General features: G+C 45.4%; 1 protein-coding gene across 1 annotated transcript in view; it reads right to left on the bottom strand.

The window, feature by feature from the left end:
- The window catches only part of LOC148504798 (uncharacterized), a 77,607-nt gene extending 59,027 nt beyond the window's left edge, over positions 1-18,580 (bottom strand). Inside the window, exon 1 of the mRNA XM_088448225.1 lies at positions 18,443-18,580. Within this exon, the coding sequence (XP_088304351.1) occupies positions 18,443-18,559 (117 nt within the window). The 5' untranslated portion in view covers positions 18,560-18,580. The remainder of the gene's footprint in view (positions 1-18,442) is intronic.
- Between the last annotated feature and the right edge of the window lie 1,452 nt (positions 18,581-20,032).

Raw genomic sequence — 20,032 nt, 5'->3', positions numbered from 1 at the left:
CATATTGAATATTGGTAGAGCGAGAATGTACAGGGCGAAGTGCTTGTGAGACTTTGTGATCTAATGTATAAATCCATCATCTAAATAGTATCTTCTTGGGTTTATTCAAATCATAGGATTTACTGTATAACCCTCTTTCTTAAAACCCAAAATAAACAAATGTGGGAATTGTGTAATGCATTCTGCTAGATAGCATAGGTCAGTGGTCGTCAACCTTAATTGGGATGTGAGCTAATGGAGAAAGATGAAACCTCCTGAAGAGCCACTAACATTTTTGAAAAAAATAAATCTTTTAGCTAATAACCGAAAACTAAAGACCATTTAATGAGAATGAAAAAAAATGTTTCATAGAAAACAATAGACACAAAAGATTGTTGGATTGCGCTTTTAAGTGAAGCTTAATGAAAATTACTACAATATAATAACAACTTGACTTTGAAACAAAATATTTAAGGCCCCCAAACACGGGGCGCTTTGTATAAGATCTTATTTCACATATGATTTTCCTTGAAAACTCTACCCTTGACATTCTGTACGATTGGTGTTTAGAAAAGGTACAATTGTACAAACGACCATACGATCAGATGTGTCGTAGGTAAGATATATCGTATGCAGCAAATAAACACACGATGCATTTGCTGGAATGTCAACAGGGGAGGGCTTATCTAGGGGATATAAAAGGCAGCATCCATTTTAGATCTGTGCACACTCTGCTCAGTGACTAGTGAGACTTACCCTGCTGAACGCTGTACATTGCTATTGTGCTTTGCTTTGTTTTAAGGCTTGCCTTTACAAAGTGTGATTGTTCAGCTTTCTATTGTCTGCTGATGGATAACCATCATTATAAGCTTCTGCTAGCCTATGACTATCTGAAGCTGAAAGGTGAAGGAGCCGAGGAGGAGGGAGACTCGCTCCCATATGCCCCTGCTGATGGAGATTAGGGAGAACAACCCGGATGATTATCGCAACTAACTGCGTATGGATGACGCCACCTTCCAGGAGTTTTTGAGTCTGGTGACCCCCTATATCGAGAGGCACGACACCAGGGCCATTCCGGTTGAGGAGAGGCTCATCGCAATGCTGAGGTACCTGGCTACAGGGAGGTCGTTTGAAAACCTGAAGTTTGGGACCCTCATTTAACCCCAGGCTTTGGGGCGCATTATCCCGGAGACCTGTGATGCCATTGTCAATGTCCTGAGTTCCACTACTTCAAAGTAAGTGAAAACATTACACATTTTTTTTCTTGTGAAAGAAAAACTTGTTTTTATTTTTTTTTAACACACTGTGGGTTAGAAAAACAACCAACATGGCTGTATATATCTATAAAGGTTTTCTTACATAAATGCAAAACCAACATGGCTGATTTTCAATGTTTTAAAAAACCAACATGGTATATTAACTATATAAAAAGTGCTATATCCAGAAGTTTTAGGTCTCCCAATAGCTATTCAGCTACATAGTATACGGCGTGTCAGAGAACGGATTGAACAGGCCAAGTCCAGATTGAGGCCACGGCAAAAACAATCTGTCCTTGTGCCATGCGCTTAGTGACCCCGTCCAATCCGCATCATCCACACTGTATACCTTGCAGCGCCTATTGGGAGACATAAAACTTGGTAGTTGTAAATAATTTGAAATAAAAAAATTGAGGGGGATCCTCATCCTCCGCAAACATGGCACTGTACACAACTTCAGAGGATGTGAAGGGGTTGGTGACTTGAGGAGTCGGATAACTGGGATGAGGTTGGACCCATTATTGGTGTGGCCTGGAAGGTTGGTGGAGGGTAACTACGGGATGCAGATGGGCCATAGTTAAATGGCTGCACTGTTGTCAGGGAGACAGGGTCATCGGTGAGCCTTGTAGTGGTTGCCAGTTTCCTCATTCTCCCCCAGATGACTATCATCCATAAGTCGTTGGGCATGGATTTGATGGCTTTCTTCCATTTTCCTCAGACTACTAGCTATGTGTGTGCCAAGGTAGTCGAACATGTCCGGGGGGTTTATTTAATGCCTGCTTGACTTTGTGTAATAAATCATCCTGCTGAATCTGGTTCTTACGCTGGTATCTCCGGTGTTTTAGGGCAGGTTGTAGAACTTCTGCCTCCTTATCACTTCGGCAGGCAATTTGCGGGCTGACCAGTAGGTCCAGGTTATTGGAGGAGAGAGATAATTGATTAATGTCAATAACACATTATATATATACATGTAAAGAGAAAAGGGAATCAGTTATAGTACGGGTGCACTCAAACCCTCCTTAAAGAATAAGATTTAATATCAATTTTATTAGATATATTTTAAAAATTGTTGATCGGGCTTCTCAAAATATAATACACAATGTTATTTATTAATAATTTAATTGGTACATCGCTATATTTAGTCCGTGCTATTCATTGCTCAATGCTATTCAATATTTATACATTATTACAATTGTGCCCCTACATTAGGGCTTCATAAAGCGAAATATTAAAAATGTATATTTTTATTTTTAAATATATAGGGGCACAATTGTAATAATGTATAAATATTGAATAAATATAAAAGTAGTAGCGGTAGCAGGCGGCACTCAAACAGTTAATCAAAATAAATGACACGGAGACTCCGTCAGTCAAGTCAACATTTCAATTCCTATCACAGAATTTTCATCAGGTTGTTCTGTTTGAGTGCTGCCTGCTACTACTTTTATATTCTAAATTGAGGAATGCACCTTCAACTGCTGAGTCAATTGTGATAGGTGTTCGTGCCGAGTATCTGGACAAATATTATATATATATATTTATATATATGTTCACCGTTTTGAATCTATGGGTAGCACCTAGTAATATTAAGCATATATAGCCTAATAATATATTGGAAACTATATGAATAGCTATCGAATTATCCCTCATTTGATCTACTATTACATGTAACCTGGTGCGGGTTTTTCCTGACATTCTGTAATAATTAATGTCAATAACATGTTTTACAAATGTTTTCTTTTATTCTTTCTTTATTCTAGTTCCCAACAACGGCGGAGGATTGGCAGACCATTGCTGAGGAGTATGAACGGAGATGGAACTTTACGAACTGCAGTGGAGCAATAGACTATAAAGGATTTTTCAGCATAGTGCTCATGGCGGTGGTGAACACCAATTAGGAGTTCATTTTTGTTGATGTGGGCAAAAATGGGCGTGCTTCAGATGGGGGGTCATTTAAGCAAACACTCTTCTATGAGAGGCTTCGCTCCAAACGCCTGAATTTGCCAACAAGAACGGCCTAAACTATGTTTTTGTGGCCGATGAGGCGTTTGCTCTCCATGAGCATTTGCTCTAGCCGTATGTGCAACGGGGCCTTACAAAAGAAAAGCGCATCTTCAATTACCGTCTATCCAGGGCACGGAGAATAGTTGAGAACACATTTGGCATTCTATGCAACAGCTTCTGGATTTTCCATAAATAAATAAATCTACGTGTGGACAAAATTGATTCTGTTGTCTTGGCCTGCTTTGTCCTCCACAATTTCCATAGGAAAAAAAGGACTATGCAACGGAGGACATCAGACACAACTGTGCCTGAGGACCCAGAACATCCTGAGGAAACAGTGCCAATGCTCTCTGTGGCCTCATCTTCAGTGTTAGTAACAACAGGGACTGTGCGTGCTAAAGAGGACAGGGAGCAATATATAGCCTACTTCAACGGAGTGGGGGCAGTACCACGGCAGGAGGACAGTATCCGCTAATAGACTATAGTGGAACTATGAACTTTAAAAAACATTTCATATAGGGCTGAATTCAATTATTTTCAGCCCCCTTCGCGCCCGACGGAGTTATTCAATTGTTGCTTCTGTCGGGCACGATCAGCTGCCAGCGCTCAATTTCAGCTCGCAGCCCCAGGGGGGTGCGAGCTGAAATGGGCGAAAAATTACATGTTTGCGCACCCAAACATCACATTTCGCGACCAGCGTGAAGAGCTGCAACAATTGAATAGCGCCCCCGCGATCTCCCGTCACTTTAGACGGGAGAACGGGAGCGCTATAACCATTGAATACCACCCATAGTGTGTAATTAATATGTTTTATACATACTACTTCACAAGAGGACGCTTGATCCATGTCTGGGTTGCCCACTACAGGGTCCTCTGGCAGACTCTCCACCATTAAGACCTGTGATGTTCGCTGCGGCTCCTGCAGGAATTTCAGGAGGTCAAAGTACCACAGCGTACTCGTATATATGTCATCTGCCCCCGCTTTGGATGCCCGGGACTCTTGTTGCTTCTTATTCTCCTTGACATATACAGTCCTTGGATTTTCCCCTTCACCCAAACCGGAGATGCCTCATCATGAAAGGGCTTGCTAAACTGGACAAGCGCCTGGATTGCAGCAGCTCTCTTAATTTTATTCCGGTAGTTTGGACTTTTAACTCGCCACAAATACTCATGAGCGTGGAAGAGCTCAATAAACTCAGACACAAACTGCCTTTCTCTTGCACTTGTCATTCCTGTTGGGAAAACAGATTGTAAGAATATTATTTTACAATGTAAAAGTTTGAATGTTTATTAGTGTTTAAAAAATGTAAATTAGATTATATGATTGAAATGTGTAAACATGTTTAACAAGTTCTAATGTTTGACCGTTTGAATAAATAAATGAAGTGTACTTATTTTATTGTAACATTTTCAAAAACGGGGATAACAAGCTTTGTTTTACACTTTCAGAACTTGCTTGGGCAGGGGGTACAATGCGGGTGTTGTAGATTTTAGACATTGATGGGCTTGTACTTTGGTGGTATAAGGTTCATTGGTGGTACAGGGGTTAATACACATTGGTGGTCCAGTGGTATGCATGGTGGTGCAGGGGTTAATACACATTGGTGGTCCAGTGGTGTGCATTGGTGGTGCAGGGGTTAATACACATTGGTGGTCCAGGGGTATGCATTGGTGGTGCAGGGGAATGCATTGGTGGTACAGGGGTTAATACACATTGGTGGTACAGTGGTATGCATTGGTGGTGCAGTGGTATGAATTGGTGGTGCAGGGGTATGCATTGGTGGTGCAGGGGTATGCATTGGTGGTGCAGGGGTGTATATACTCACTTCCCAATATCACAACAACTCCAGACATACGATGCTACTTCTTCGCTCTTCTCCAACGTCGTGTCACAAAATGGAGGAGAGGAATGTCCAGGGACATCATACATCGCATCGTACTTCAGCAAAAGTGCGAACGATGTGTCACACATCATACACGATCGGTTGAAATCTTTCTACAAAACCATTTGATCTACGATGCCGATACACGACGCCAGAGACGCAGTGGCGCAAGTTCATCAAAGATGCCCGGAGGCAAGTTATAATTTGGTGCCCCCCGTCTCAGCCGCTGACATTGTAATGTAGCAATTCGCATGCAGACAGGTTATAGATAAAGGCAGCAGCTGATGGTCTGACATGTATTGGGCGGCCGTGACGGTACACTCCGGGTACATAGTTACAGCCCTAAGTGGGGTGAATATGTTGTGGACAATGGAGGAGGTGCCCTTTTAGAGCTGGAGCCCGGCGGCAGACGCCTTCATTGTCTCCCATAGTTCTGCCCCTGCAGAGACGCGCATCGTAATCGTGTATGAAAACACCACTTTCTACACGAATGGTCGTTACGATCCGTCGAAAACGCCCATATTGTGTAAAAAAATCGCCCCGTGTATGGGCACCTTTAGACAAGGCTTCTCTTATTAAAATATAACAAATGTAGTATACATAATCAAAATTAGCAATTCTGACACACGAGATAGAACAAATCTACCACATAGTAAAACATACATGTATAAAATAGTGTCCCTTGGACTTAAATCGGTCCTTGTATAAAACTATGTGAAATATGAAACAATGTAACTTTTGAGTATAAATCCTAATGAATTACAACTAGTCATAGTCTCCTATATAGTTTAATTGCGTACATATAGTGTGCAATGCTCACCGCTAAGTTGAAAAGTACAAACTCATCAGCTAGGATGGCAGTCACCAGGGGCGCCATTCGGCGGTGCTATCCACGACCAGGGGGTAGGATCAGTACGGAACTGCCAGGACTGGCAGATGTCCAGGGCCAGGTAGCCGCTTGCCGGCGACTGCCTGGTAGACAGAATGAATGAATAAAGTTGTTGTTTTTTTTCGACACAAGGTGAGCGTGATGTTGCGCGTGCCGCATCGCTTCACTGAGAAGGAGCCGGCCACAGCCACAATATATGGTAATTATGTAGGGGCTGCACAGAAGGGCTATGGCTGGACAGACAAAAGGAGGGGCTACCTGATGAAACAGAAAGAGGTGCTGGCTGATGAAACATGGGGGCTGGTTGGGGAGAAGTTATAAGTACAGAGTGTAATTATTTAGAAATTATGGGGGGCACCAGTCCATTACTTTGCCAGGGGCGCTCGAACCCCAAGATACACCCCTGGCTGTTTTGTATTTGATAAGTCTCATTGTACAAGGTTTTAAATAAAATATTAAAGAAGTATCCTGGCTGCCAATTTACAAATAGATATATTCAGTAAGTGACTTCAGGTAAAAAATCTCTACAGAATATAGATAAATAGCATTAACAGAGGAATGGGTTCGATTCCCGTCAGCGGCAGCCCGACAAAAGCAGAGTTCCGAGCAGCGGAAGCCCGACAGCGCTGGAAATCCCGATCGTGGATAGGTAAGTATATACTAACCTAACCCCCCTAACCCTAACCCTCCTTAGGGGTGCCTAACCCTAACTCCCCCCCCCAAGTGCCTAACCCTAACCACCCCCTTCCCCGCTGCCTGAACCTAAGTCCCCCAGGGGGGTGTCTAACCCTAAGTCCCCCAGGGGGGTGTCTAACCCTAAGTCCCCCAGGGGGGTGTCTAACCCTAAGTCCCCCAGGGGGGTGTCTAACCCTAAGTCCCCCAGGGGGGTGTCTAACCCTAAGTCCCCCCCGGGGGTGCCTAACCCTAACCCCCCTCCCCCTAGCCTAACCCTAACCCTCCCAAGGGGGTGCCTAACCCTAAGTCCCCCCCGGGAGCCCTAAACCTAACCCTCCCCCCCGCGGCTCTCCGCTCGCGGCGCCCGGCATCACTACGATCATGATGCCGGGCACCGGTCTCCCGGCGTCAGGGAAATGCAGGTGTCTACATCTAGACGCCCGGCATTTCAACCTTGCCGGGGGAAGCCGGCTGCCGGTATTTAGGCAGTCGGCTTCCCGATTGCTTCCCTTAACAGAGATTATAGCTGGGTGACTGTAACATGAGGGAATGCAGTAAATTACTCAGGATTACACAAACTACATAGATATTACATAAATAAAACAAACAAAAAAAAGTACTAAAGGACCAACAAGCTCCTCACCCAAAAGGAATCAAAGAATACTTATGAGGCCAATACCAAATCAAGCTGACAAATACCAGTATCATGGCACAATAAACGAGAATTACAATGACCATATAGCAGAGATTCTTAGCATAAAATAAGAAATTAAAATCCAAGCACTAGTGTCCCCTACTCTGTATACTATACCCCAACCACGGCATCCCAAACAACCTACATCCAACTTCAATATATACCCAAATAACCTCCACCCCATATACCAACACAACCAATGTTATTCCTTAATAACCTACTATCCACCCACTTCTTAATATAAATTCAAAAACATAAATTATACAGTGTTCTCCCCAGGCTGTTTTCTGCCCCGCAAGAATCCCTTACGCCCGGCACTCACCAGGCATTGCATCCCAGGAGTCCCGAACATTGTGTTTGGGATGCCCTAGTGTCCTGGTTTCTGAAAGGCATTGCAGGGGACCTGGATCCTTAAAGATCCAGTCCCAGTCAGCCATTATTGCAGCAGCCATAGGGTGTCGGTGGTGAGCTTTCACAATTGCCCTAGTACGGACACAATAGTGGCATATGTGGCCCATTTCAAAAACAGCACCGCTGAGCCACGAACCGTAAATGGAAAATTCAAAGTGACAGTGGTGAGCCACATACAGCACATCACATTATCGCCACGCGAGGCAGAGGCAGGCAGTCCGACGGAAGAGGAGGAGCAGAGAAGACTTCCTGAAGAAAGAAGATGCCGAAGCCATGCAAAAAAGCTTACAGGCCGTCAATAATCAGGTGAAGATAGAAGATATATAATCAAAAAAAACATCTGGTGTCTGTATTCTGTATTTATTTTATTATTTTCTTTACTTTTAGGTCACCTGTAAAAAACAATATTAACTATTATTAATTAATTTTCATGCCATTAACCCTACACCCACCACCATCAGGCGTGGTTGTTGCTTGGGAGGGTGAAGCTCTTTCCGAGAAATTCCACCCCTGGGCTGAAAAGTTTGGGGCTGGGTAATGTGCTGGCAGGGGGACCCCACGTAGTTTTTTCCCATTTTCCACTTTTTTGAGACGGCGTGGTTATTTATTTATTTTATTTAAGTATAGCAACCCTACCCAGCACTGTCCCGTCCAATATGTCCTTCTTGCCAGAAGGAAAGTCAGCTATGAACACTGCACAGTGTGTATGGACGCCGGATGGAGGGGGATGAAAAATTACGCTTTGACGTCTGTGCAGGGCGACTTTCGGCCTCATCACAGGTCAAAAGTCGATGGGCAGCGTCAGGCTGGAGGGCAGAGATCCCTCCTCCTGAATAAAACCAAGGGCGCACTGTCTGGCAGGAACAGTTGCCTGTACACATTGTGGTCTTCTGCGGACTCCGCTCTCTCATGTGTTTGTTACTGTGGGCAATTTTGTATAGTCAGCAATTGGAGGCAGTATCTGGGCTGGCTATCAGTGCAAGCCAGCAAGTGAGGGCAGTATCCTTGTTGGCATACAGGAACCGGTATTATCACCCCTGTCTTTAGCAGGGAGCAAATGGTCTCCTGGAGGGCAAAGGCCTTGATTGAACCTGATGGGGGAGTTCTGCAAAAACAATTCTGGGGAGGATGCCTCTGGTGAGGGCATACCCCTGAGAGACCATTTCTTGGACTCAGGCGACTGTTGTTGTTTGATGCCAGTGGTCCGCAAACTGAAGAAGTCAGCCTCCCACCCTGGGATCCCCCATGAGGAGGCCCGGCCAATTAGGCAGAGTGTTTGTTGTCAGGCTTAAAGTCTGACCGGCCGGGACCTCTTAGCTTGCTGCTTGGTGGTCCTGCGAGAACTAGATGGTCTGGAGGAAGACTGTCCTTTTGCTCTTCCCTGAGGGCTAAAGGACCAAAAAGATGATTGCCTAGACTTTGATGTAGCTGTTGATGGCAGACCAGAGTAGCCACTACCTGTATCTTATCCAATTCTTCTCCAAAAAGTATGTTTTCATAAAAAGGTAAGGATTCCAGAGCCTTCTTGGATCCCGTATCTGCTTTCCAGGACCTTAGCCAAAGGGACCTATGAGCAACAACCAAAGCTGCCAATGCTTTAGAAGCCAGGAGCCCAGCATCTATTGCAGCTTCTCCCAAATAGGAGGCTGCTTCCTGTATTTGGGAGATATAACACAGCTGTTCTCTGGTAGCATTTGGTAGAGTATCCTCCAATGACCCCGTCCATTCTTCAACAGTCTTGGATACCCAAGCCGTAGCCATAGCTGGTCGAGTAACAGCTTTAAGGGAGATGCTGACGGTATAGGCAACGTAGCACTCCTGACTAAAGGTGTCACATGAGCATCCACAGTAGGAGGGACTTTCCACTTGGTACATTCAGTAGGTGGAAAAGGATACAAAGATGCTAATCTTTTTATAACATGGAACTGTTTAACCGGGTTACTCCATGTTTCTTCCATAAGTTCAGTGAGCTGCTCAGAAATTCAGCTTTTACCACCTTCTGGTGTTTAAACACTGGAACCCTAGGTTTAGGAGCTGGCTCATCATCATGTATATTTAGGATTGATTTGACTGACCTCACCAAAGAACAGACATTCACTGTAAAAGGATAGTCCTCCCCTCCTAAGATAGACCCTGGAGAAGAACCTGGGGCATCATCTGATTCCTCCGATGATGCGTCTGAATCTACATGCTGAGCAGACTGATAAAATTAAATTGTCCGCTGAGGTAGGTGCTTTAGTGGCTACCAGTCTGTTCACTTGCAACATTTGTTGAAATGCAACAGCTGACTGAGCCGTACTCTGACTCGAGTGGGCATAAACATCCATCCAGGAAGGATGTACAGGGGGTACACAAATATAGCAGGCTGGAACTGCTGTGGCTATCCCATTAAAGGAGGCAGCATGGGAGTAGCCAAATGGTCCACTAGCTGCATCATAACCTGAGACAAGGAAAACACCCAAGATGGCTCCTGTACAGGGGCTGGTACACTGGACTGGTGAGGTGGTTCTTTATAACAAACTGCACACAAACCATCTTGTATAAAGTCCAGAGAGGACAAGCCCACCAAATATGAAGCCAGCACCGGGGCCTCAGTTTCCTTCTTCTTAGACATAAGAAACTAAGTGCAAATGTGACTGCCTTCACAAATAATAAATGTGAAGTACAATTTGAAAACACAAATATATATATATATATATATATATATATAGATATATATAGATATATCTGCATATCTCTCTCTCTCTATATATATATATATATATATATATATATATATATATATATATATATATATATATATAAAAAAGACACAATCTGCCGGCACTCAAAAGAATAAAAGGGCAACTTGCTCCTGTGCATCCAGTAACAAAAGCGGTATTCAGAAGGAGAAAGAACTGGCACTCGGAGACAGCAACAAGAAAAAACGATGTATATTCTCAATATATTCTCTTGAGAATATACATCGTTTTTTCTTGTTGCTGTTTCCGAGTGCCAGTTCTTTCTCCATATATATATATATATATATATATATATATCTCGATCTATATATCTATATCTATTCCCCACACACCTGTAGCAAAGGGTTGAGGGGAAATAGTAGTGATAGTTATCCTGACAGTACAGAGAAGTAAAGGCAGTAACAACACAGAAGAGCTAGCAGAACGTCACATAGATTGCATATACAATTATACTTGCAATGGGCCCGGAATCAACTACTCAAAAACACAAGCCTTGGTAGGATTTTGAGCACTGTATAACCTGGCCTCTGGGGAGAGGTATACAGGGAAACTAGACCCAAACCAGCAGCTTCAGCATAACTATAGGTTGCTGTGAGTCTCATCTACGGAGGAGGGAAGGAGGAGCAACCCAGACTCGGGAAAACCTCAGCTGGATCGGGCTGGGGGAGCGGCTGCCGGGGAGAACCTACCTCCCCTATGCTGTAACAACCCCCGGGTGCGATGGCCTTTACATGGCTGCCGCTACTGTCCCTGACGCTAGACTGACTTGCCCCGGTGGTCTAGTGGGGGAGCGGATTGAGTAGTCACCCCACTACAGCGCCCCCCAGAAGGTCTCCAACCGCAGGGCGTACGGACTGCCGTGTGAGTCCCCGCAAGCGGGGAACCACCTCACCTGCGTCCCCGTGCTGTTGGCTGCAGTCCCGGATCCCAGCATTGCCGTTAGACCAGCTCCACTGGTGCCCGCCAAAATAACCAGTCCGGTTACTGGTGTTGCGGCGCCGGCAGGGGTAGGTGGAGCAGCAACAGAGGCGTCCTTTAGGATGCCTAGTGGTGCTTGCTCTGCCTGAGCAGTCCCCGCTGTTGTAAGAAGGTGGTGTCTGAATCCTGCCGCACCAAACTCTGTCACTGATTCCCTCATCTTGTGTGAGCGTATTTCTGGTATACATTGTTCTTCTTTCTCCTCTTTCCTTCTCCTGCCTTAGGGCTTGTTTACAAAACGGCCTGTGGCCAGGGGCAAGGTGTATGTGGAGGAGGACCAGAGACATCCAGGGAGCTGAAAGCTTAACTGTTTGGTGCCGGGAACACTCCAGCCACATTTCTCCCATGGTATCCCTTGAGAACCCTATGGACCCTGAAGAAGAAAAATGATTAGCATCCAAGAAGCAATTGGGCAGTATCTGGGCACTTAAAAAAAATGATGTGTGTCCATGTCAAGGCAATTGGGATGACTGGGCCTCTAAGACGAACAGGTGAATTTATATATAAACGGTTTATCTCAAGTTTAAATCAATATAAAGGTCAGGATTTCAAATTTTTATTATTGTGAAGGAGAATACTGCTTAACAGAATAGAGGACATTATGATAACATTATCATTATGATTACAATATAAACAGCAGACCACAAAGTATGATGATAAAAGCAGGACAATATAATGAATGAGACAATGGTTAAACAAGCAAATCACATAGAAGGCAACAGATAACATGAGCCCCAGTGAGTATTAGAACCATGCATATACTAAAGAAGCTCCATACCAGATAAATAGAGAAACAGGGCCTGATTCAGACTTGGGTATAAAGTAAGTTAGAGGAAGTAATTATGTACACGGAAAACCATGTTGCAATGGAAGGGGTACAAAAATATAAAAAAATTTGCATGTGGGGCAAAAGGAGATTTATGTCTTACCTGTTAAGTCTCATTCTTCAACTCCATAGGAAGCACAGAGATGACAATGGGTAATAGCCTGGAGAGGAGAGACTGAGCACCACATGGCTAATTAAATTTACCTACAAGCCCAGGCTCCTCTCCTCTATACCCTGCCCCCAGCCAGAGGCCATCAGATTAGTTTGCAAGCCCACGGCAGGAGCGAGGCAGGGGAAAAGGAAGGCCGGCATACATACAGAACCATCCATGCCATGGAAAGTACAGCCGGACCGGTCATCAAGAAAACACCCCCCGGCAGACAGGTAGGTCAGGGTGGGCGCCCTGTACTCCCTGTGGAGTTGAAGAAAGAGACTTAACAGGTAAGACATAAGTCTCCTTTTCTTCTTCCTCCACTAGGGTGCACAGGGATGACAATGGGACATCCTAAACCTGTCCCCTATGGGCAGGGACGCTCCTGAGCTACAGTGAGCACAGAATGCCCGAAGGCAGAGTCCGAGGACACAAAAGTATCAAAAGCATAAAACCTGACAAAGGTATGAGCAGATGACCATGTGGCAGCCTTACAGAGCTGTTCCGCAGAATCCCCACAGCAGTTTGCCCACAAGTCCTCACTGACAGGGTGGAATGGGCAGTCATCGCGGCAGGGGTAGGAAGGCTTGCGAAGGAGTAAACCTGGCAAATGGTTAAGTGAAGCCAGCAGGCCAAGGTCTGCTTAGTTGCCGGCCACCGCTTATGGACATCATATAAAACAAAGAGCCCGACTTTTAAATCTCTCTGGTCCTCTTGACATAAAGCCGAGGATCCCTCATCACAGCCAACAAAGACTCCAGCTGAGATTAATTTATAGTCTGGAATGCAGGAACTACTATTTCCTGAAAAAAAATGGAAGCGGGATCCCCCTTGGGGAGGTAGCCCAAGTGATTCCTCAGTACAGCCCTGTCGGAATGGAACACAAGAAATGGGGAACAACACGAGAGGGCGCTCAAATCCGACACCCTGCGGGCTGACGTGATGCCTAGTAGAAACACAGTGTTCCACGTGAGCCAACACAAGTCCATCGATTGAAACGGTTCAAATAGATCTGCACTGGAGAGCTTGGAGAACTAAGAAAGATTCCAGTGAGCCACAGGAGAAACGAATGGTGGTTGAACATGAACCCCCTGGAAAAAGGATTGCACTTCCAGAAACAGAGCCATCTGCCTTTGAAAAAGGACCGACAAGGCAGAGACCAGGACCTTCAAGAATGAGAGCCGGAGGCCCAAATCCAGGCCCGACTGCAGAAAGGAAAGGACCCGGAAAAGGCAGAAGATCGGGGGTAAAACCCCTGGTTGAACATCAAGAAATATAGGTACGCAACACCCAGTGAGAAGTGCCAAAGAACGCTTCCTAGCCTGCAATATGATCCGAACAACCCTCCTGAGGAATGTTTTGTCTTTTAGGACGGATGTCTCAAGAGCCACCCCGTCAAAGCTAGACGGGCCAGATCCCGATGGAAGCAGGGGCCCTGAGAAAGAAGATCCGGCCGCAGTGGAAGACGCAGAGGGGAGTCTATGGAGAGGCCCAGGAGATCTGCATACCACACTCGTCAAGCCCAATCCGGAGGCTCCAGGATCAGAGTGCCTCCCTCCAGCTTGAATCTGCAGAGGACCTGAGGAATCAAGATCGGAGGGAAGACATTAACCAGACCAGGTCCAAGGAACCGCTAGTGCATCCACCAGGAGAGCTTCTGGTGTGGGAGTAATATCTCGGAAGCCATCCGGCTTCTGTCCCAGAAAAAGATTGGCGTAAAGCCTAACCCTGACTGGGTCGGGGGGGGACAGAACGCCAAGAGAGTAAAAAGATGCCTTGTGAGCTTCCGGCTCTTCTGGCTGTGTAGGAAGGCCGGTGGGAAAAACCTGGAAGATAGACGCTTCTACGGAAGATGAGAGCGCAGCCTTGAGATATGATGCCTCTGAGCCAAGCGTCTGTTGTGGTCTGCTTCCATACTGCCAGAAAACGAAGAAGCCGGCCTCCCACTGCGAGGTACCTCAGGAGGAGGCATGCCCCATCATGATGCAGGCTTGTCCGCTGGCTTAGCAACCAGGGTTGCTTACCTCTAGGCTTAGAATTCTAGGGGCTGAACCCTGGCTTCTGTTGAAATGACTGACCTCTGGCATTATCTTGTGGACGAATGACAGGAACCCTAGAACTCGATGTGACAACTGATGGTAAAAAAAGCAGATTTAAATTCTGCCAAGCAACTCTTTGCATGCAGGGAGTCGCACTACCTTCTTCATGGTGAACACCAGTTGCAGCTTGCAGCTCCAGGAGTTGAGGAGACCGCGGCCAAAGTCACTGACCAGTCACCAGTGCTGCGGCCACCGGCGCTGGAGCGGCATCCTATAGGATGCCCTACACTGCCCACTCTAAATTAGTAACACTGTATAAAATAAAAGTAAATAAATTAAATACCAGGGGACATCTAACATATCCCCCTTGAAAATGAGGCCCAGCTTCTGTATTGGCACCAAAATCAAAACTGATGGCCTCTGGCTGGGGGCAGGGTACAGAGGAGAGGAGCCTGGGCTTGTGGCTAAATTTCATTAAAGGGGCCTATCCATTTAACGACATGAAAGTCTGAACGTCCCAGCTTTCAGACTTTCATGTCGCTGAGGTGCGGGCCCAACCTCCCTATCTATTAACATGCCAAACCTGACGACCGTCGTCAGGTTGACAAGCATGTTCGATAGATAGTCGGGGTCGGCAAGGACCCAGCGTGCATTGCTGGTCCTTGGCAGCTATCCACTAGCAGACTTTCTGTACGTCCCGGTCACATCGTGCAGAAAGTTGGCAAATGGATAGCCCCTGAACCGTTTGGTGCCCAGTCTCTCCTCTGCAGGCTATACAAATTGTCATCCCTGTGCCCCCTAGTGGAGGAAGAAGAAATACTGGCTGATTTTGCATGTAGCCCAGAAATGCTAGCCAGCTTTATTCTTACACTGCACTTGGACTTCAGTTTGGATGCACCCCTCCCAAATCTAAATCTCTCTGCACATTTTATATCTGCCCCACCTGCAGTGCAACATGGTTTTACAAAGATGCAGTTACTTGCTCTTTCTTACTCTATTCCCAAATCTTAATCATGCCTATAGTCGGTATGCAGTCGGGAAGCCAGCGGACCTAATCCCGACAGCCGGCTTCCCGACTGCTTAATCCCGGGGAGGGTTAAATGACAGGTGTCTAAATCTAGACGCCTGTAATTTTACCGACGCCGGGAGACCAGCGCCCGGCATCCCGATCGAAGGGATGCCGGGCGCGGACAGCTGCGGAATTGGGGAGTGTTAGGTTTAGGGCTCCCGGGGGGGACTTAGGGTTACGCACCCCCCGGGAGGTTAGGGTGAGGGTTAGCGTTAGGCCCCCCCGGGGGACTTAGGTTTAGGCTGCGGGGAAGGCGGGGGTTAGGCACTGGGGGGGAAGGTTAGGGTTAGGCACCCCTAAGGGAGAGTTAGGGGAGGGAATTAGGTTAGTCTATGCTTACTTTAGGGATGATCGGGATTTTCATCCATGTCGGGCAGCCGCTGTCGGGATTCCAACCGCCGGACTTGCGTCCGGCAGTAAAACATACAGATTCCTTGCACTCACATCTAAAATCCTGTACTCACATCTAAAATCCTGTAAGATCCATACTAGGACCTCAGGAGCTTCTGTTACCTCAGTGTCAGTGGCTGTGACACTGTAACGTAGAATTTTGCATGCAGTTAGACCCGCTGCTGCACACAGAATATAGGCATGCTGCATATAATTTGAATCAGCAGAAGCTGCTTGTGCGTCCTATTCACATCATTTTCAAAATAAGAAGCATTTGAAGGTAAGAAGGCACACAAAAGACGCTTAGAGCTACAGAGCCACAGCATGGCGCGACTAGAAAGGTTGCGGTGTAGCGGCAACCGCCGGTGAATGAATGCAGGTTGCATACGCCTGGCATTAATTTACACAAACAGCGGTGCTTGGGGGCAGCCTGGCATGTCCGCAAGTGCCTGGCACGCCCCCAAGAGTGGTGAAAAGGGGATGCCTCTTAAATACACCCCCCCTTTTCCTTGGTCATGCCCCCTTTTCGGGCGCGCACAGATGTGCCCTTTCTCAAGATTCGGTGCCCTGCCTGGCGCCGGACCTAGAGTTAACACTAAGATGTATGTGGACACATCTGTACCTACAAACAAGATATATGATGCAAACAAATGTTCACAACCAAGAAAATTTATATAGATAATGTAGATAATGACAATTCCAACCTGACAACTTACCACTAAATAAATTTATATATAAAAAACATATTAGTGAGTGTACACCCCATAATCAGCATTATTCATGAACTGCAATTATTTTAGTTTTACAAAATAAAATGAAAAAAACTAGGTTGTGTCCCACATGGTGGAAATAAATGGTCAGATGGAAACTCTATTGTACTCTGGGCCTGATTCAGAGCCGCTCGTAAGCGGCCGCTCGTTCGCTCCGAGCGATGTTCGCACATCTGCGCATGCGTATGGGTCGTAATGCGCATGCGCCAACCAGTCAGTGCGGTCGGAAAACGTGTGTTCGCAAAATTGCGAGTGCCTGCTAATTTGAGTGACAGGATGAGGCGTTTGTGGGTGGTAACAGGGGAAGGTGCTTGAAAACGGGGAGTGGAGATCCGAACGCAGGCGTGCCAAACAGTCAAAACGGGCGTTTTAAGGGTGTGCATAAGTAACAAAGTAGCGTCATCGACCACGTCACTTGGTTGTCTCTTAGCCTGAACTGTTCGCATGATTGCGGGAGGAAAATCCAACCACAAGCACTGCGAGCAGTTCAGACGCCTTTCGATGTACTCGATTAATCTAATAAATAGCGGAGATGACGTAGGATGCGAGTGGCCAGGGAGCATCTTTACAAAATAGCGAGCGCATGTTTCGTTCGCTCGTTCAGACATAGAGGCATCAACAGACCGCAAAGAGCGAGCGCTCAATTTAAATAGCCGGCCCCTTTTTCTGACGAGCGAGCGCAAATAGCGTCCGGCTCTGAATCAGGCCCTCATTTTTTTTTATTAAACATGGGTAAAAATTTAGCCGCATCAGAAATGTGACGCAAGTGAGCAGAGTGTGAACATCTGTTATGTGACGGATGAATATTAGTCCTTCTATTTTGTGGCTTCAGGAAATGGTAATTTCAGTGTCCCTTTGCTGCTTATTGCATAAACAATGATATTTACAAGGCAGAAAATGTATAGGTCAGGGCAACTCTTGAAAAGATTGGTGTCTATAAACAGAACGCACAGTGTTATATTAGATGAAGAATAAACCGTATGTGGAATGTCATTTAACAAAGTCCACATATAATGGTGGATAGGCTCCTATCGTGTCCCAAATCCAATTTTCCAATTATAATTATCTATTATTTATATATGTAGTGCTACAATAACAAACAATGTAGTTCCTGATATTTGCTCTGCCCAAATCCTTACAAAGTGGCTTGTAATGGTGCCCACACACATACCGACTTGCTCCCAATCAGCCGATGTACACGATTTCCCCTGAACTCTCCCCAGGCAGTCGTGGTCACGATTTGGAGTTAAAAATGTCCAATCTAACTAAAGATCTATTTTGCAGCCAATGCATTGTATCCCAGATTGGCTAATCTGCCCTACAGCATGGCAGATCTGAAGATGCGAGGTACGACGAGCGGGGATGAGCATCGGCATCGTGATCAAGAGTAGAAACTTACGATTTGGCCATTTTTTACATGATCTGTCGTCACGATTCTTCGAAATCGGCCAAATTGGATGAAAAGTCGGTATGTGTGTGGGCACCTTAAGAGTAAATTAATATTTCAACACCAAAAGCTACAAAACTTATGACTCCCAAGTGAGGATTTTTCAAGTGCACATAACAAGCTTTAGTTAACAAAAGTAATTAATTTGGGCTATCAGAATGTATTTAATGAAGAAGGAATATAAAGAAAAATGTATTTACAAATATTTTAGATTTTCAATCAATGCTCAATAGTAGTTACCAGTTGTGGAGAGCCAGGCGGAGAACTGCATGATGCCGGCATGTCATCGGTATGGAGCCCTGGTGGAAAGATGGGCTCTGTAGTAAAGAAAGGTGCTCCCTGGTAATTGTCTGGCATCTGTGTTTCCCTGTGGCTGGGCCTGTGAAGAGCTTAAGGTTTGCAGTGGATTCTGTTTTACTTTAAAGAGAATTAAAATATTTAAAAACACCAGTTTCTTTAATCTGTTTAAACTACATGCTAGAAAGCCATATGCACTTGTTCACTTATACATCTAACACATCTAAACAGAGTTTCTGAAGTAATAAAATATTACAATCAAGTCAATATATTTAATTGTTCAACAGATTGTGAGGGCATACATGTCATGTTATAGTACATGTTCACTTAAAAGTGCAACTAAACCAGATAATAAAAATAGTTATTATAAATCACCTGTTAATAGGATCCTATTAAAACATATGAATTCGTATAAAATATATATATGATTTTGTATCAGTTCTACATGCACAGCTTTTGATGACTAGAATAAGCCATGTGGATCAATAAAAATGTTACCAACTGTCAGATGATAGTAACGGCAGTGAGCGCACTATTCAGCAGATGAGAGATCACCGGCCCGACAGAATCCTCATTCACCGGGAAGCAACGTGCAGCCGGCTAAAATATGCAAACGTGCTGGGAGTTCAGCATCTACAATGGTCATAGGCAGGAGAGTCTTTAGCCCAGTAGAGCATGGATTGGTCACAGTAGTAATAAAATGAGAGTTATGGCAAACTTACAATTGATCACTTTTTCTACGTAGTGTCCACAGGTATACCATGGGGATAATGCGGTTCAAGTGATCCAGTCACCAGTTAAAGCTTACATCTCCCAAGATGCCTCTGGTCCTCCTCCACATATACCCCTCCCCTAGCCACAGGCATCCAGTTTCATAAACAAGCCCAAGGCAGGAGAAGGAAGAACAAACATACACCATAAATAATCTCATACAAGATGAGGGAATCCGTGACCGAAAGAAAAATTACCCAATGAGGCCAGGTGCATAAGGGAGGGTGCCCTGTGGACCTCGAAGAAAAAGTTATCAATGGTAAGTCTCCCATAACTCTTATTTTCTTCTACAGGTTCCATAGGGATACCATAGGAATGCCCTAAAGCAGTTCCCCTAAGGGTGGGGACGCTCCTGAGCAGAAAGGAGAACTCGTCGCCCAAGGGAAGCATCCTGAGAGGCAAAAGTATCAAAAGCATAGAACCTAAGAAAAGTGTGGACAGAAGACCACGTGGCTGCCTTGCACAATTGCTCAACAGAGGCACCACGACTAAACGCCCACGATGGCCCTACAGACCGAGTAGAATGTGCAGTCACCTTGTTTGGAACAGGGAGATCAGCCTGTGTGTATACCTCAGAGATAGTCATACATAACAATCTAGTCTGTTTATTAGCTGGCCATCCTCGTTTGTGAAAACCATATAACACAAAAAGAGCATCTGATTTCTAACAGAGCTTGTACGCCCAACATAGATACGGAGAGCACAATCTACATCCAGGGAGGCTTTATCTACAGAAAGATCTAAATCCTGGAAAGCAGGATC

Source organism: Taudactylus pleione, unplaced genomic scaffold (genome assembly GCF_031769625.1).
Source record: "Taudactylus pleione unplaced genomic scaffold, aTauple2 ptg000454l, whole genome shotgun sequence".
Lineage (NCBI taxonomy): Eukaryota > Metazoa > Chordata > Amphibia > Anura > Myobatrachidae > Taudactylus > Taudactylus pleione.
This window is presented reverse-complemented; position numbering and strand designations above follow the sequence as displayed.